Source organism: Nematolebias whitei, chromosome 6, assembly GCF_014905685.2.
Source record: "Nematolebias whitei isolate Nwh7 chromosome 6, NemWhi1, whole genome shotgun sequence".
In the NCBI taxonomy this organism is placed as follows: domain Eukaryota; kingdom Metazoa; phylum Chordata; class Actinopteri; order Cyprinodontiformes; family Rivulidae; genus Nematolebias; species Nematolebias whitei.
Window position 1 is genome coordinate 35,868,112 of NC_056503.1, and position 17,717 is coordinate 35,885,828.

At 40.7% G+C, this 17,717-nt stretch overlaps 1 protein-coding gene across 1 annotated transcript in view; it reads left to right on the forward strand.

Annotated features, from left to right (window-relative positions):
* Window positions 1-1,771: 1,771 nt before the first annotated feature.
* igsf9ba (immunoglobulin superfamily, member 9Ba) overlaps window positions 1,772-17,717 on the forward strand; it is a 111,150-nt gene continuing 95,204 nt past the window's right edge. The window contains exon 1 of the mRNA XM_037677582.1: window positions 1,772-2,149. Within this exon, the coding sequence (XP_037533510.1) occupies window positions 2,086-2,149 (64 nt within the window). The 5' untranslated portion in view covers window positions 1,772-2,085. The remainder of the gene's footprint in view (window positions 2,150-17,717) is intronic.

Genomic DNA, 17,717 nt, shown 5'->3' on the forward strand with positions numbered 1-17,717 from the left:
GAAATCTGGGACATTTCCGGAGATAGCTTTAGCCGAGGACAGGTCGTCCAAAACGGGGGCTGTCCCCAGAAATCAGGGATGTCTGGTCACCCTTTAGCCAGTAAGTCTTTGGACACTTTAGGCTTTTAACTAGTACTTTTCTACTTTCAACTTTAATTAGATTTTTTTGTAATTTTACTTTTAGTTACTCTAACTAAATTTAGCTCGTAGTTAGCCTTTTACTACTTTAGCCTCTTACAAGTCTTTTTATACTTTGGCTTTTAACTAGCCTTTTGCTTATTTTAGCTTTTAGCTATCCTTTTTAACTTTAACTTCTATAGCAAGTCTTTTGACACCGTAAGTTTTTTAGCTAATTTAATGCTACGCTTACCTTTAGTTTATGTCTTTTTTTTTCAGTTATGTTTTTGCTACTTTTACCTGCTAGCCTTTTGCAACTGTTGGCGTCAACCTTGTTGGTCTGTTAGCAAAATTTTTCATGAACCACTGGATCAGTTTTAATCAAACTCTAAAATAAGTAGTTTTTGGATTCACGTCTACACCTGATAACCTTTTGAAGTCAACCCAGTTCAAGATGGCCACAGCTATTTAACTCCAGCTAACCTAAAAATGATTTGAGCTCAACTAAATACTGAAATGAATGGTAGTGGTTGAGCATCATCACAAACTTACATTCCAAGGGCTTTAACTGCATCTTTGCTTAGCTGTTAACATTAGCTCCCTCATGGTGGATATCTATCTGATGGATTTTATTCTCTCAAGGAAAGCCTTTATTTCTTAATTTTATTCTGACATGTCTCAGATTTAATTTGAAGCATTCTTTTTTAATTATTGTGAAAAGTAAATCATCTTTGGTCAAACTGATGTTTCAGCAAACCTGGAGGGCAGACGGGAAACCTCTGAGCTCAGGTGTTAAAGGTGGCCGGTTTAAAACTCAGCAAAAAACAGGTGCTGACGTCATGCTTTCTGACTGTGTTTAACGACAGGGATGAACGCGTCCTGTGGCGAGAGAGAAGGGCTGTCTGAGGCCTGCGCTCATTTTTAGATTTTTTTTGGGTGGGTGGGGGGTGGGGGGGTTTATATTGGGGTTCCCTGGGCGGCTCAGGGGGGGGGTGGGGTGGTGGTGGTGGGGGGGGGGGTACATGTGTGCGCAGTGCGTGATGGCGCTGCATATCCTATGGAGCTATCGAGGAAAAAAAAAACGCAGGAGAACCACAGCGCGTGTCGCCACACCCATCCACACCGAGCCGGACTCAGCTCCGGGAGCAGCGCGCGCGTTTTCAGTCCAGCGACATGACAGTTTGGAGAGGCTGCGGGATGAGTCACGCACCTCCGCCATCATCCATCAACCTCCCACCCCCTCCCCTTCCACATCCTCTATCCCAGATTTGCAGTAAACCCGCAGCTGCGCGCGCCAAACAGCGGACATGTCGGCGGCATGCGTTGGTTGTTGCGGTGATGATGGCGCACGTGGAGGCCCAGTTTATTTAAAGAGCAGTCAGTGCGCATGATACTGCGGCTCCACTACGCTACGGCACGCTCCAACTCACCTTGAATCGGCGCACGCGCTCCCCCCTCCCTCCGCCCCCGCTGTCACTCGGGCACAGTGAGGCTGAGAGGAGGAGGAGCTATATCAAAAGGCGGGGCTTTGTTCGCAGAGAACCAATCACGTGGCTCAAAGCGTCGACCAGCAGCCAATCAGCTGAGGGGAGAGGCGGACCTGTGGTTGCATTCTCACACTTGGTTTCACTCTGCGCTCGTAAAAAAAAAAAAAAAAAAAAAAAAAATCGGGCTCCGTCTACTACAAGCGCGCGGCGGCTGCAGGTGCTCTCTGTCTCTTCTGGAGAGAGGAGGATGCGGACGGACGGAAGGACGGGGGAGGGAGAGATTAAAAAAAAGAAAAAGAAGATAAGTGGGGGGTGGGGGTGCGGTGGGCGATGAAGGGAAACGCCGCGAGGAAGTGAGAGGCAGATATGAGAGACGAGGGGCTTTGAAGAGGAGTCCGCGAGGCGCAGAGGAAGGTCGAAGGATGAGAGAGTGGTCGGTCGGGGCACTTTGCGTGGTGAATAGCTGGTCGGCGACAGTACTATGATTTGGTATGTGGCCACTCTGATAGCAAGTGTTTTCAGCACCAGAGGAACGGCCGCTCAAGGTGAGTTGAAGTGCAATATATCATGTGTAATTTCTGCTTAGTGCTGCTTATAACCCCCCACCCCCTTCTGCGCCTCCTCCTCCCCCGCGCCGCGTCAGCGCGTGACATTTTCGCACGTTAGGTCATACTGAACTGTGCTAGAAGATGGGAGGGAGGGGTGGCAATTTCATCCCAAAATAATTAAAAAGAAAAATGGCCGCATATGTGATATGTCACGTGAAAGTTCAGCCCTGGGTATATCCAGAGCTGGTCCCTTAAAATGGCAGCAGAATTTCACACTGGTCCACCATGATAGATAAGTGTGAGAGGTGTGTGTGTCCCATTTGAGTTCTCCAGAGGGGTGTGACCGTCTCAGCCTCCCTCAAGATGGAAAAGTGGCTAAATATTGCATCATGTGTCAGCTGAAATGCACTCTTGGATGTGATGGAGCTCGCGCATGCACGAGACTGGGATGCAGGATTTCACACTCACATCCGTCTGATGGGATGGGGATGGAGGTCACAGCAGCATCCAAGCTCACAGCTCTCATCCCCCCCCCCCCCCCCGCCAAAAAACAGGGGGCCTGACAGAAATACTCATCCCTCCTACAAACTGCACAGTATCCATTTTGTTCATATTCCCCCCTCTTTTCTGATCACTCCCTATTGATCTGCTTAACCTTGCTTTTCCACTTGCGTCCAGATGAGGGAGACATGTGCCAGTCTGTCGCCTGGTAACTGATCCCAATGACCCCTCCACACATACCCAGTCAAAACTGGTCTGGCTCACAGGTCTGGCTCCTCCTGTGATGCCCGGCCAGAGCCAAGATAAGCACAAGGCAGAGATTTTAAAGCCAAATTTGTTGGGTCTTAGGAGCGGAGAACATCTCAAGGGATGATAACTTTCAAACGCGTTTCACTAACGACGTTACAGTGGTCCGGATGTACAGATTCAGAGGTGTTGTTTTGTGTTGCACTGCAGGGGATTTAATCCCTGCAAGCTATAATGGAACGTCACAAATCATATGCTGTATATTAGTCAGTACAACTAACATAATGGGTTTGTCTTAGAAATACGTGAGAGATTTTGGAATTTCTTGGAATAGTTGTGCAGTTTTTATGTTAAAATACTTAAAGGGTCTGGTCATTTATGAAGCAATGTTCAGTCCAGTAGTTATCAGTAGTTTGTACCTTCTTAGCTGGGAGTAAGGAATATGGAGAAAAGGGCTGAAGTCCCTTCAGGCTATGCTAATGGCTAGCCAAACCGGGGTCTGTTTCATGTTGTTTTTCAGGCATATAAAACAACTTTTTCTTAAATGTCATACTAGTGAGAAAGCATGCCACGTTAGCTAACACTATACACTTTTGCATGACACTGTTTGTTTTGGTCGTAGCTATTTTTTCAACTGAACCGAGTCCAGTGTCCATGACATTACTTGCATCTTGATCTTGTGGGGCTTTACCCAAAGGCTTTTTCACAAGACACCTCTGTCTGGGGCTTAACACCTTCTGGCTGCCTTGGTGTGACTTCTGAATGGGCTGAAGCAGCAAGAGGGGTTGAAGCCAGCCCATCCGTGGTGCTCTTTTCAGGCCACAAAGAGGTGTAGTAACAGAGGCAAAACAGCTGATGTGGAACAAATGTAAACTGGTGCTGCAGCTCAGAAATGCAGAGGTGATGCTAGGTATATGGTCTGTGACCGAAACAAGGCCACAATGAAGATCAAAGCCAACCCACCCTGGATGCTGTTTTGTACCACAAAGCAAGGACATTTCAGAGCCGAGTCATTCGACATGTAATAAAGCTGTTTTTTGTGGTTTGCGTGATGAAGTGATGAAATGGTCTGTGCGACCATCAGGTTGTAGGATTAAACAAGAACTAGATTTATTATCGAGGGAAGATTGATGACAGTTACTTTGTATTTAGTTAAAAAATAGTTAAACATAAAGAGGATCAACAAAGGGAGTGAATGTACCATGTTTTAAGAATTATACAAGGGAGACGTCCGTTACATATTCAGTGTGTTGCGCTCCAAGTCAGTCAAGCTCAGCTTGTCAAGCTAGCTAAGGTAGCATTCCTTCACACTGGTGTGATATATTTTTGAAAAGGAGTTGTTTTATTTGAGTAAAAAAACAATATGAAACATACCTCACTTGGCGCATACAGTAGTTCCTCGTTTATCACGGGGGATCCATACCCTGAAACCCTGCAATAAGTGAAAAACCGCAAAGTAGAAATAGTAGTACAAGTAGTAAGCAGTAGTTTATTTTAGTGTTTATTTATATAAAGGTGTTTTAAAGCCTTCCCACACTCTTGCAATATTCTAAACAATGTTTCTAAACTTTAAACATGCTAAAAGAGCACAGCATGTCATGATTTCAGCTCTCTGCCTCCTGCTGCACTCTGCCATCTGCAGCGCTCTCAGCCACGCCCACTTCTCCGCTGCAGAGCGGAGATATGACACGCTGCAGGAGGAAGCTTCTCCCGCAGCTGTGGGCTGCACACAGATGCAGCATGTGCTAAATAATTAAAAATTATTTATTTTAAATAAAAATTCCATGCCGATCGTGCGGCTCGTCCGTCAATCAGCCAGTTGTGTGTCATGTCCAATCTTATTTTGAAAAAATGCGATAGTGCGCGTCTGCGAAAAACAAACCGCTAAGTAGTGAGGGATTACTGTAGACAAAACATCACTTAAGAGAGCACCAAACTATTATTTTTAAAGTGTGAGAAAAAGGATAAAAAATGTGTGAAGGAGAAATGTATATAAAATACAGCTAAAGGTTATTAGCATGAGGTTTAATCGTCTGGGTAAAATGTTAGCTCCAGTGCCATACAAGCATTTTAATGCATATTTACGTGCAGCTAATTAGCTAAGCTAACAATCCGTTCACTTTATCTTTACATTAATACATGCCGTTGATATGGATTAGTTTAGCCATCTTTTGCTAAACGAATGAGCATGAAGCTATAAGACCTTGTAATGGCAGCCATGTTTTTACTTGACCTGACAGGTTTTCTTGCTGCCAGAAGTTTTTTGTTTTTTACTTAATTCTACTTTACATTTTGGAAATGAATGAAGTTACAATATTTATTATTGTTTGTCCGTGTGGTTCAGTCTTGTTCTTTAAATATGAGGGTACTTACTGAGGGTCAGATGTTCTTGCTTCAAAACAAAGAGAAGAGCAGTTGGATCAGAGCAGCTAAGCTGGGCTGGAACTTGGCTCCTTTCTCTGGAGTGGGATTTTGCAGCCTGTGCACTTTGCGCCATGTCAGGCATAAACAACAGGTCAGGAAATCTACAAATAGACCTTCTTCTTCTAGAACGTAGCATTTGAACGATGGACAACATTTCCAAAAACTTCTGATTATTTTTTTTGTGATATTTTCACACAATTTAACCATTTTATTGCACAAAGGAGATATATTTTCTTAACAAAAATCAAGGGTAGGTTTTAATAAACCAAACCAGATTAAACGGCAACAAGAAGATGTAAAACAAACTCGCAACATAAGGAGTGCCCGTGTCTACAATATATTCAATCATTCTTATGTAAAAGTGGCGTCATCTGCAAACATGTTTAGTTTGAAACAGAGGTGCTTACAACCCTTAGTGGAACTGGGACTGAAAAGATATATGAGCATGTTTTGTCATAAAGTTGCATTCAGTTATCAAAATAAATTCACTCATTTTGTAGTCATTGCATATTGGTTACGTTTAGGCGTATTCCAAGCTGCAAATGTTTGCTCTTTCTGTTATGTTTAATGGACTTTTAAAGAATAAAAGCACATGCAGATCAATAAATTAAACCCAACAAAATCATTCCAAAATGACTCATCCAGATATTAAAGCCAACAACACTGAGTTGTGGCTGGTTCATTTGAAAGAATTGTAATATAGTATTTTAACTGGGATGTAAACATCAGGGTGTCTACATTTTCAGAAGGGAAGTCGTGTTCAGAATCAACGTGATGACTGGCTCAGACTATAACTATAATCCGTTGCAGATTATTGTACTATTATCAATAGGGGAGGCTGTGGATGAGTGGTTAGAGCAGTTGTCTTCCAATGCAAGAGTTGGGGGTTTGATTCCACCAGCACTCACATGCCAAAGTGTCCCTGGACAAGACACTGAACCCCATGTGATAAAGCACTGATTATTCTTTGTAGAGATCTAGTAGAGTGCTGTATGAATGGGTAAATGAGGACACAGGTTATATTGTAAAGAGCTTTAAGTGTCTTGATCAGATAAAAAGGTGATATATAAGTACAGTCCATTTACCATTTATCGGTTCTGCTGGGCACATCCCAACCGGCTAAAGGAATTCTATAACTGTCTGTTCAAGACGGGCTCTTCTGTGCACGTTGGTGACTTTTTGATTAAAGTATGGGGGCATTGATGTGTCAAAGTTGATCCGTCTGCAGGGGTGATTTTCAGACCTGATTCAGGACAGAGTGGTGGATTACAGTCTCAAGAGCGTTGTTGTCATCCAGATGACTGCTAACCTGCTTCCATTTGAACATTATGAATTAAAGTGTAATACTAAATGTTTTTCTTTATTTTTATTGTCTTTATAGCCCGACAGGTTATGAGACAAAGGCTTTCAGTATTTTTCTAAAACAGTTCCATTTTATGCAACTTTTTATTATCCTGATGCATGCTCAATAATCCAGGTAGAAAAATCCAAAAAAGTTAAATCTGGTCCTCAACAAAAAAAAATGTAGAAACGTTTCGTCTTTCATCCGAAAGACTGCCTCAGTCAGCTTCACTCAGCAACTTTTTATTGTTAGTCACCAAAAAAGCAATGGAAGATAATGCTTTTGTCTGCCTATTAGTGAATTAGTGTGCCTGTTAGCAAAATATCTCAGGGACCACTTGATAGATGTTAATGAAACTTTTGGTAAATGGTCATTTGATATATCCTGATGCATGCTCAGTAATCTAGGTTAAAAAAATATATCTAAAACGTTAAGTCAGGTCTTCTGGACAGATTCTTCTTGGTGAAACGTTTTGTCTTTTATCCAGAAGACTTCTTCAGTTGGAGGAGCTGCACTAAACTCACTCTTATAAATAGCACCTTCTCATAGTGGATCAACCAGAGCCAAAACTGTTCACATGATAAAGGAGGACCATCAGCCTAACGATCGATCGTTAGTGCCCTGATGGCTGTTTACTATTCACAGGGGGCTGAGTGATACTAGCAGTAACATCACTGTAAAGAGGGGGACACTTGGACACGGAGGCCTCTGCCCCTGTTCATTGATGGACGGTTTCTTTTCACAAAGATGGCCTCCTTCACTCTTGTCTCTAACCAACGTTCCTCTCTATCAAGGAACAACAAACTGGTTGATCCACTAGGAGAAGGTGCTATTTATAAGACTGAGTTTAGTGCAGCTCCTCAGACTGACGAAGTCTTTTAGACAAAAGACAAAACATTTCAAATAAGAAGGATCTGTCCAAAGGACCTGACTTAACTTTTTTAGGTCATTTCATCTACAACTGATCCCCTTTTGAAGTCAACCCAATTCAAGATGGCTACCACAATCAAGTGCCATCAGGAAACACAAAAATGACTAACTCCGTCGGTTGTATAGATTTTGAGTTAAACTAGATGTGGTTGTATCATACACAACACATACTCCAAGTTCTACTCATTGCGTGCATTAGCTGTTGGAGTCAACCTTGTTTGTCTGTTGGCAAAACATCTCATGGACCCTTGGATGGGCTTTAATGAAACATTCAGATGTTTCATTTTGTTGCTAGATTTGTCCTGACATATAAAAAAAAACATCTTGTGTCAGATTGCAGCTGAATAAAGCAACTATTTATAATGTGGACAGGGTCATGAGCCCAAACAGCAGTGATAATAAGTGTTTCGCTTCCACTTTGACACAGTTGTGCTTCACAGATAGTGGGGAAAAAAAAAAAAAAAACTAAATCAGCTTTTACAGTTATAAAAATATAAGCAAGCACAAATTCCTGGTGGATTACTGTGGCACGACGCAATTTTTAAGCCGTTCTGCTTTGAGTTACAAACCTTTTCGCAGTTTGGGGAGTCTCCCACTCTTCTGACCCAGCTTTAGGAAGTCCGCTGCACGTTGCTCACATCGATAAGGACGTGCAGCGAACGCAGTCGCTCACAGTAAATGGGCATTCAAAGACTGCAGCTCGTGCCAAGTGGCTGTCCAGGAAACAGCATTCGGTCAGAGAGACCTGAGGTCGCTTCAACAAAGTCACCGGGGACTTGGCAGCCGATCAAAAGGGACGCTGAGGGCAAAATATAGAAGTAATTAAATGTTGGGAAGGGGTGCATTTAAATCTATTTAAATTATTTATTTTTTTGTCAAGCAAGGTTACCTGAACGCAAACGCAGAGCCGGTTTTCTCTTGGTGCAGTCTGGATACTGAGGCCTTGTGGGCCACTTTGACCCAAGGGCAGCAGCAGGGTTAAATGAGACTTCTTCAAGAAACGCTGGAGAAACTGCTTCGTCGGCAGTTTTACTTCAGACGTCTGCAGTTTATAGTTTTAACGTCACGTGTAAACAACACAAATGCCTCCTATTTAGACTTTTGCTGCAGTTTAAACAGTTTTTGTTGTGCATTTTTGTGAAAACTCGTCTTTCGGACGAACGATAATCAACTTTAGTGGAATATATCTATTTTTAAGTCTTCGTCTTTAGTCTCTATAAAAAACAGACTTAACTGCAACGTAACTAGTTAAGAAAATAACGCATTTGTCTGGTTTATTTTTGGTACGAATGTTATGAAACATGAATTGCTTTTTTGTTTCATTATTTCCACTTCTTTTGATTTTCTCTGAACATGCTAAAGGAAAAGTTCAAGTCTTTAGAGGCGAGCTTATGTTGAAAGGTTACAAATAATTAATATGTTCACAGTTGTATGTAGTTCTTGGAACAACCCCAGTTTAGAAAAGTAGAGTTTAATTATTATGATTATGAACTTTCTGAAGGAAGTCTGTTTGCATGATGCACCAAAATATGTTTCAGACTAAAATGGTTTTTAAACAGCAGCACTCCACTTTTGTTTTGGCCCTGCAGAGACTAGCTAGTTCCTAGTTTATATAATATTTAGGTTTGTTTAAGGGCACTTTATTTCTTATACATAGCACTATTTACTGTTAGGGTGAATAAAGTTGCTCTGATTCTGACAAATCAATTTGGGTAGAAATAAACTTTTTTTTTTTTTTTACCATTCATAGACCTATCTACAACAGGTAAGGTATTAATTGTTCATAACTTTTCACAGAACCACACATTAAAAGGTTTGAAATATCACCTGGAAAACCCTAAACTGTCTTCATGTTCCAGTTCTTTACATATTCCTGGACTTTTTAGTGTCGCCTTCACAAGTTCTTTGACTATCTTTATAAAAATGTATTTTACGATCTTTGTAAGTTTTGCTGGAACAGTTGTAAAGGTGGCTGTATTTTCGAACAGCCTCGGCCAGCGGCTCCTCAGTTGAAGTAAAATTAGAGCAGTGGACTGCAGCTGCTTTTCCACATAAACACTCCCACAATGTTCTGACCAAACACACAATACGTGGTGCACACCCCTGCGAGTAAAAAGTTCGGCCTGGAGCTTGTGCACAGAACCAGTACCGTATTTTTCAGCTTATAAGTCGCAGTTTTTTGCATAATTTGCATGCCCTGCGACTTATACACCGAAGCAACTTATTTATGGATTTTTCCATATTTATAAATGTGTGAGATCTGACCGTTTTCATTCATTCTGACTGAAAATATTGAACACTACCATTTTCAGCCACTAAATGGCACTCGAGTAGTATGGCATGTTGTTGTATCACGTAATAGATAAAAGTGGCTATTAATGACACAATCAGTTTGCCATAGCCTGCCACCAACGTCCAGCTTGCCTGGAGCAACTGTGAAATCAGCTTCATTTCGCTGCGCCGCCCCGGCAAAATGCAGCTAATTTGCCCACTGAAGTGAATTTATTAAGTAAAAGTTCAGCTGAGACACACGTTTGATATAATGTCGAATTGTTTTACGTGCTTGTTAAATTTCAAAGAAATGCGCAGCGTTCCTCCTTCCTGATTGGCTGCGCGCTCCCGGAGCACCGAGGCAGCAAGTGCTTTTGAAATACAACTCATTTGACCGTTAAAGTCCTTTTATTAAGTAAAAGTTCAACTGAGACACACCTTTACTATAATTTTGAGCAAACAAATAATTGTTTTTAGGTGGTTATCTTGTTAAATTTCGAAGAAATGCACAGCGACTCATTGCTCTGCGCGCCCCTTCCACGTTCGGGTTTTGAAAATGCAGCTGATTTGACCGTTAAAGTGCGTTTATTAAGCAAAAGTTAAACTGAGACACACCTTTACTATAATTTTGAGCAAACAAATAATTGTTTTTAAGTGTTAATCTTGTTACATTCTTGTTAAAGTCCTCCCGTGCACTCTCCCGTGGCTGACATTTGGCAGCCAATCGATTTTTGGCACAACACTGGCCCTCATCTTTGGGTTGTCAGCGGTGACGCATAATAGATGCGATGTATACGGTGAAACGATGCATTTATGAATTTTCCCACTTTATTAGACATATTTGGACTGATGCGACTTATACGGTGCTGCGACACGTACGGCGGAAAATACGGTAGTTCTCGGAGGCGGTGCAAGAACAAAAAAATACACAATCTCCGTCATGCAACTGCAACAATAAGAACAAATTTCAACACATCTCTTGGGAGTCTGGAGCCTTAACTCTGCAGAGGTGCCTTTTTTTTTTTTTACCAGTAAGCAACTGTTTCTGAAGTACTCATATGATGTACATCTACGGCTGATTAATTCTGCTTCGTTTCTCCAAAAAAAACATTAAAAATCCTTGAAAACCAGTCTAACTGAAAATTTCCAAAGCTTCTGCTAACTGGAAGATACTTTGTTAGTCAATACAGTGAGTGAGTTCAAACTGGGTTGTATTCGTTGATTCAGTTTTTTAACTCCCTTCATTTACTGCTCACCGCCATGACTGGTCTGTCTGTTAGCAAAATATTTCACGAACTGCTGGATGAGACTGTCAGAAATGAATCGTTCTACAGTTGATTAACCTTTGGAGTCAATTCAAGATGGCCGCCACAGCTAATCAACTTTAGGAAATGCAAAAAAAATAAATGTCTATAAGTTGCATAGTTGTACAGATATTACAGTTTGGTGAGGCTGAAGTTGAGAGTTAAGACTTGTCTCTATCCTGTACTCAGAGCTCTTTACGACAAGGCGCTGGATGACGAGCGTTCCTTTAAGCTGAAACATTTTTTTAATTTTTCCAGCAGACATGAAGCACATCGTCGCCTCTCGAACCCATTTTTTTTGTGCTCTGCGCTCGTTTTTTAACACGACTGTGAGAGTAAAGCTCAGTAATAAGCTTAGAGGAGGGGCTGCGCTCAAGCTGTGGATGGCAGACTCTCAGCTCTGGGCATCTGCCAGGGCCAGGCCCCCCCCCCCCCCCCCAGCCTCCCTCTTCCTCAGCCAGTTCGGTCCCGGCGGAGGCTTCTTTGCAATCAAAGCCTGCGGCATTCTGGGAAAGCCAGCTTTGTTTTTGTTTTTTTTCAGCACACGCAGTTCTGGTTTGACGGATTGTAAATCCTCATCAATCTGAGCACACGGAGCCCCCGGTTCATCGTAAATGTGTTCAGGTGGATTCGATGCCTAAACGGAGCGTCGATCTTCACGAAATCTGTATCATTTCTGCATTCGGAAAACAAAAATCTCCAAATATGCACTTCAGAAATGTAGATGGACTTAAGGGATTGTGGTTTTCTTCTAAGAGATCTATCGTCTAATACACGTCACATGACTTTAAACATTTCTTCCTGTATTAACACCCTGATATTGATGTTCAACTTAAAATAAAACCGTTTTTATACAGTCGCAATATAAGATAATTTATTTGAAAAGAATAAGCACTAGTTTTAACACATTTATTTATGACCATTTCTGAAAGAAAAACTGTTTCAGTCAGTTTTATATAAAACCTTGACATTTAAACTCCTTCTTTTTTATGTTTGGATTTCTGTTTGGGTAAAGAAATAATTAGATTCTGAGTTCTGAACAAATGATTAAAAAAACATGTAGAGAGTTGGAAGAAAAAATAATTTAAGATGTTAATTTCCAAACGTTAGATGGCATCTATTGCAAAATATTTTAAGCTTTGAGGTATTTCTTGTAGGTTTCTGTTTATTTTTTTAACATTTTAACCCTCCTGGGTCAAAATGACCAAAGGGCAGCAGGAGCGTAAATCCATTTTTACTGTTCTTTTTTAAATTTCGGGTTTAGAATGACATAAAAATCTAGCGTCTTTATCCAACAAAGTTAAGTCAGGTCCTCTGGACGGTTTCTTTGTGTTGAAACGTGTCGTCTTTCATCCAAAGGACTTCATCAGTCCGAGGAGCCACAACAAACTCAGTCCCATAAGCAGCACACCCACATAGTGTCCCTACCAGTTTGCTGATGATAAGATAGTTTCTGACTCCGACTCTGAGGCAGCCATGGTCATAGTGGTTCAGAACATCAACGTTCATGCCCAATAATCTGACAGGAGAGAGGGCGGACTCCAGACACCACCGTGTCACTGGTTGGGACACTATGCGAGTGTGCTGCTTATGGGACTGAGTTTGTTGTGGCTCCTCGGACTGATGAAGTCCTTTGGATGAAAGACGACACGTTTCAACACAAATAATTCATCCAGAGGACCTGATTTAACTTCAATGGATTTGTTACCTGGATTACTGAGCATGAACTTTGATGTTTCTAGTGCCTTTATGTAGATATAATGTTTATAACTCTATCCGTTTCCAATAAGGACAGCAGTCATTTATCCCAACACACAGAACAATGATGTGAGCTGCTGGGAAGATGAACCTGTGATTCAAACTCCAAACAAGCAGCCTCAGTCGTGGAAATAAACTTCACAGGGTGTGTAGCTGTGAGGTTATGAACCAGAACTGTGTTGTGATTTTTCATATGTGCAGATTAGACTAAAGGAATAACACGGCGTCACTTAAACTTATATGCCAGATCTTCAGGAAGTGGCGTTTTGTAGAAAGGTTATGAACAATTAACAAGAGGTGTGAGAGGATCTGGGCGTCTTCTGTGTTTCCTGCCTTCCTCAGTGTTCTTCCCCCGTGTAATCAGCTCCTGCCTCTGCCACCTGTTCCTCGTTGTCCTTCCCCAGGTGTTTGTGATTACTGTATTTTTCGCGGTATAAGTCACATCTTTTTGCATAAATTCCAAGTCCTGCAACTTATACAGCGAAGCAACTAATATACGTTTTTTTTCCATATTTATAATCCAATTTTTGGCTGAGATCTGACAATTTCATTCATTCTGACATGGAAAATATTGAACACTACCATTTTCAGCCACTAGAGGGCCCTCGACTAATATGGCAAACCAAGTGTCCCATTAATAGGTAAAAGTGGCTATTAATGACACACTTGGATTGCCATACAAGGCAACTTTGTGTCGCTCCAGAACTCCTGGAGCAAACGTCAAATCAGCGGCGAAATGCAGCTGATTTAACCATTAAAGTGCATTTATTAAGGAAAAGTTCAACTGGGACGCACTAATGTTGAGCAAACAAATAATTGTTTTTAGGCGGTTATCTTGTTAAATTTCGACGAAATGCACAGCGAGTCCTCCCTCTGCGCACTACCACTTCCTCAAATCGATTTTTGAAATGCAGCCTATTTGATCGTCAAAGTGCATTTATTAAGGAAGACTTAGACAGAGACACACCTTTACTATATTTCAGAGCAAACAAATAATTGTTTTTAAGTGTTAATTTAATTAAATTCTTGTTAAAGTTCTCCCGTGCATGCTCCCACGGCTGCCATTTGGCAGCTGATCGATTTTTGGCACAACACCGGCCCATGTTTCCGGGTGGTCAGCGGTGACACATAATAGATGCAACTTATACGGTGAAGCAACGTATTTATGGTTTTTTTTTCCACTTTATTAAACATTTTTGGACTGATGCGACTTGTTCAGCGGCAAGTACGGTATCTCCTCGTTAGTGTCCCTTATAAGTTCTGCGTCCCGTTGTTCCTCTGTTTGTGGATTGTCCTGTCAAGGCGTTCACGCTGTTCCCTCCATCTGTGCAAGCTTTGCTGCCACGTCAGCCTTTTGTTTTCATTTGATTAATGTTATTCTTATTTTACCTTCGAGTTCCCCGATAGTTTTCACACACTGAAGTCTAACCGAGGTTTAAGTCTTTAGTAAAAGATGAAGCAAACTGGAAAGTGGAGAAGCTTTTCCATCCTGTCAGTGGAGAGGAAGTCTTATTGACCTACATTTGGTAGAATTTATCCCCTCGCTGTCAGGTTTCTGTTAAGACTCAACATATTACGCCTACAGAAGTTCAGATATCTTTCTTCATATTTATAGAATTTAAAAAAAAGAGTCCCATCTTCTTGTATAGCGTCTGTCTGGAGTCCATCAGTATTCTGTGAACGTCTGAGCTGCTAGTTGTCTGCTGCAGTAGCTTGTTCTCGCTCACCTGGTTAAATACGACCTATTGATGCAGAATAAACGCTCTCATTAGAAGCTGTAATTATCCGAGCCACGTGAAGGCACCAGTAACGGTTGTAGCCGCAGCACACCTCCTTGTATAATTACTATAAAACCCCTCAGCCAAAGCATTTGTAACTCACGTAAATATTACGCGCAGCAACATTAAAAATGTCTGAACCGCGGCGGCGGGGGTTCCTTGACTCTCCCGCAGCTCTCGGTTTCACCGGCAGCCGAGCGTCCAGCGGTGTTTGCGCGCCCTCTGTGCCTTTGGCTGTCCTCTCCCCATCGACTCCTCCCAGGCAACCACAGCCGAAGTGGTTCAAGACATCAAAGTTCATGCTCAATAATCCAGGCAAAGAAATCCAGTCCATTTACCATTTACCTGAGCTGAGGAGAAACAGAACCGGACTGTGGCTCAGTGGTCCAATGTCCTCCTTTCTGATGAAAGTGAATTCTTCATGTCATTTAGAAATCAGGGTCCCAGAATCTGGAGGAAGAGTGGAGAGGTCCAGAACCCACGATGCTTGAAGTCCAGAGTGACGTTTCCACAGTCAGTGATGGTTTGGTGCCATGTCCTCTGCTGGTTCTGGTCCACTGTGTTTTCTGAAGTCCTCAGCTCAGGTTCTGACGGTGTCTCTGGTTCAGGAGTGGCGTCACTTCAGGACTGAGACATCTGTAGCTCATGTCTTGTCTGGGCATGAGTTTCCAATATGGAACTGTATCAGAATAATCAAGTTTTCTGAGACACTGAGTTTTGATTTTTCATCATTTTTAAGCCATAATCTTCAAAATTCCAAGAAAAAAAATATATATATTTCACTCTTTGTGTGATGAATCTTTGTAATATTAGTTTCACTTTCTGAAATTATTCAACTTTTTCACAATATTTAATTTGTTTTTAGATGTAACTGTATTAAGGGTAGAAACTGTAAACAAAGGATCAAAAAGTAAAGACTGTAACCAGGAGGGTTTCTCCACCTTTAGTGGAGAAATGACAATGTTGTATCTATTCTGGTCAAAACTTGAATAACACCCACATCTCTTGTAATATTGTGACGTCGCACTCAAAGTATGTGTTGGGAATGACTCAGAGCTACAACCACAGGATTTTAGCTCAGTATCTGTAAAACTGAATGAGTTGTAGACATTTTTTGTGTTGGCTAATGTTGATCAGCTGTGGCAGCCATCTTGAATACAGTCGACTTCAAAAGTTAATCAGTTTTAGCTGCACATCCAATGATTTATTTATGAAAGTTTCATTCAAAGCTACCCAGTGGTTCATGGGATATTTTGCTAACAGACAGGCAGGGTTCACTTAAATTGTTAATGTTGATGTTTTAAGCCGAGATTTAACCTTTTTTTTGTTGTTATCTACTTGGATGATAGAGCTTACAAACCTTTGTTGTTGTTGTTTTAAGCAGAGGTCTTGTGCAAATGAGAACACTTGGAGCACGTGTTGTCAATGACTGTTAGCTGACAAAATTTAGCAAGAAATCTGCTAAATTGATTAAATTATAGTCATTCAAATTAGTTGGCTGTGGCAGCCATCTTGAATTAAGTTGGCTCCTAAAGCTATTCAGCTGTAGGTGTTTTCCAACTGATTGTTTGCTGATGATTTTACTACAATCTGTCCAGTAGTTCATAACATATTTTGCTAACAATTTTAAACAAAGAGTTTTCTCCATCTGTTAACACTCAGAATATGTTTTGGGATCAGTCTCAGCTACTACCGTACCCAAGTTTAAGTCAGCACCTGTAAAATGGACTGAGTTGCAGCCATTTTTGTAAATATTTTGACACAGTATTTATGGATACAAGTTTTATGTCCTCTTTTAGCTGGTTGGAACTAGAAGCTAAACAATCTGAACACAAAGAAGTGTAAAGGAAACTCTAACCATGAATTAATTGTGTGAATGTTTATGAAACATTCGCTCTATTGTGATCCAATTTTCTTCTGTATGTTTTTCAGCATCTTTCTCATTCCACAATTTTTGTGCTATTTCAACAAATCATGTATCCAAATGTTCAGCTCTTTCAGGACAATCCTGCTTTGACTTTTGGTATAGGTGCAAATTTAGCTTTTTGAGATAATTAGCATTTTCTGCTATTTTTTGTGATCTGTTTACAACCTTTTAATGCTCCTTTCACATTTTGTTCTGGTTCAACTACTTTCAGCTTCCTTTTGCAAATTTTAACTTTTTCAGCTACTTTCAGCTGTTTTTTCAGCTGTTTTATGCTCCTTTCGGGTTCTTTCTGCTAACTACAACATTTTTTGCTTCTTCTAACTTCTTTCTGCCAGTTTCATCTTGTTATGCTCCTTTCAGCTTTTTCTGCTAGTTCAGCTACTATTCAACTGTTTTATGCTAATTTTAGCCTTTTCAGCTTATTCCACATTTTTTGCATGCATTTAAACTTTTTTCAGCCTAATTCAGCAAACATATGCTCTCTCCACTTCCTTATTGGTAATTTAAGCATTTTTCTGCCCTTTTTTTTAGCTACTATTCGTCATTTTTTTAATTTCAGCTGTTTTCATATAATTTGCCCTTTTTTTCTCCTCATTTCGGCTTCTTTCAGCCTAATTGGGCAAACGTGTTCTTTCTGCTTCTGCTAATTTAAGCTCAATCTACCTTTTCAGCTACATTTTTAGCATATTTTAGCTATTTTCATCTGTTTTCAGACAAATTCATGTTTTTCATGATAATTTCTGCTATTTTCAGCCTAACAAACTTTTCTCTGTTAATTTCAGCTTTTTATGCTCCTTTCAGTTTAATTATGCTAGTTTCAGCTATTTCAGTTACTATTTAACTGTTTTTTTGCTATTTTTTAGCTCAATAGCTCTTTCCACTTCCTTATGGTAGTTTAAGCGCTTATTTCTGCCTTTCATCTATTTTTCAGTCTTTTTTTTTTTTTTGCTAATTTCAGCTGTTTTAGCTACTTTACAATTTTTTTTCTGCTAATTTCTGCTTATTTAAACCCATTTCAGCAAATATGTGTTCTTTCTGCTTTCTTATGCTCTTCCATTTTGGCTACATTTCAGCATGTTTTAGC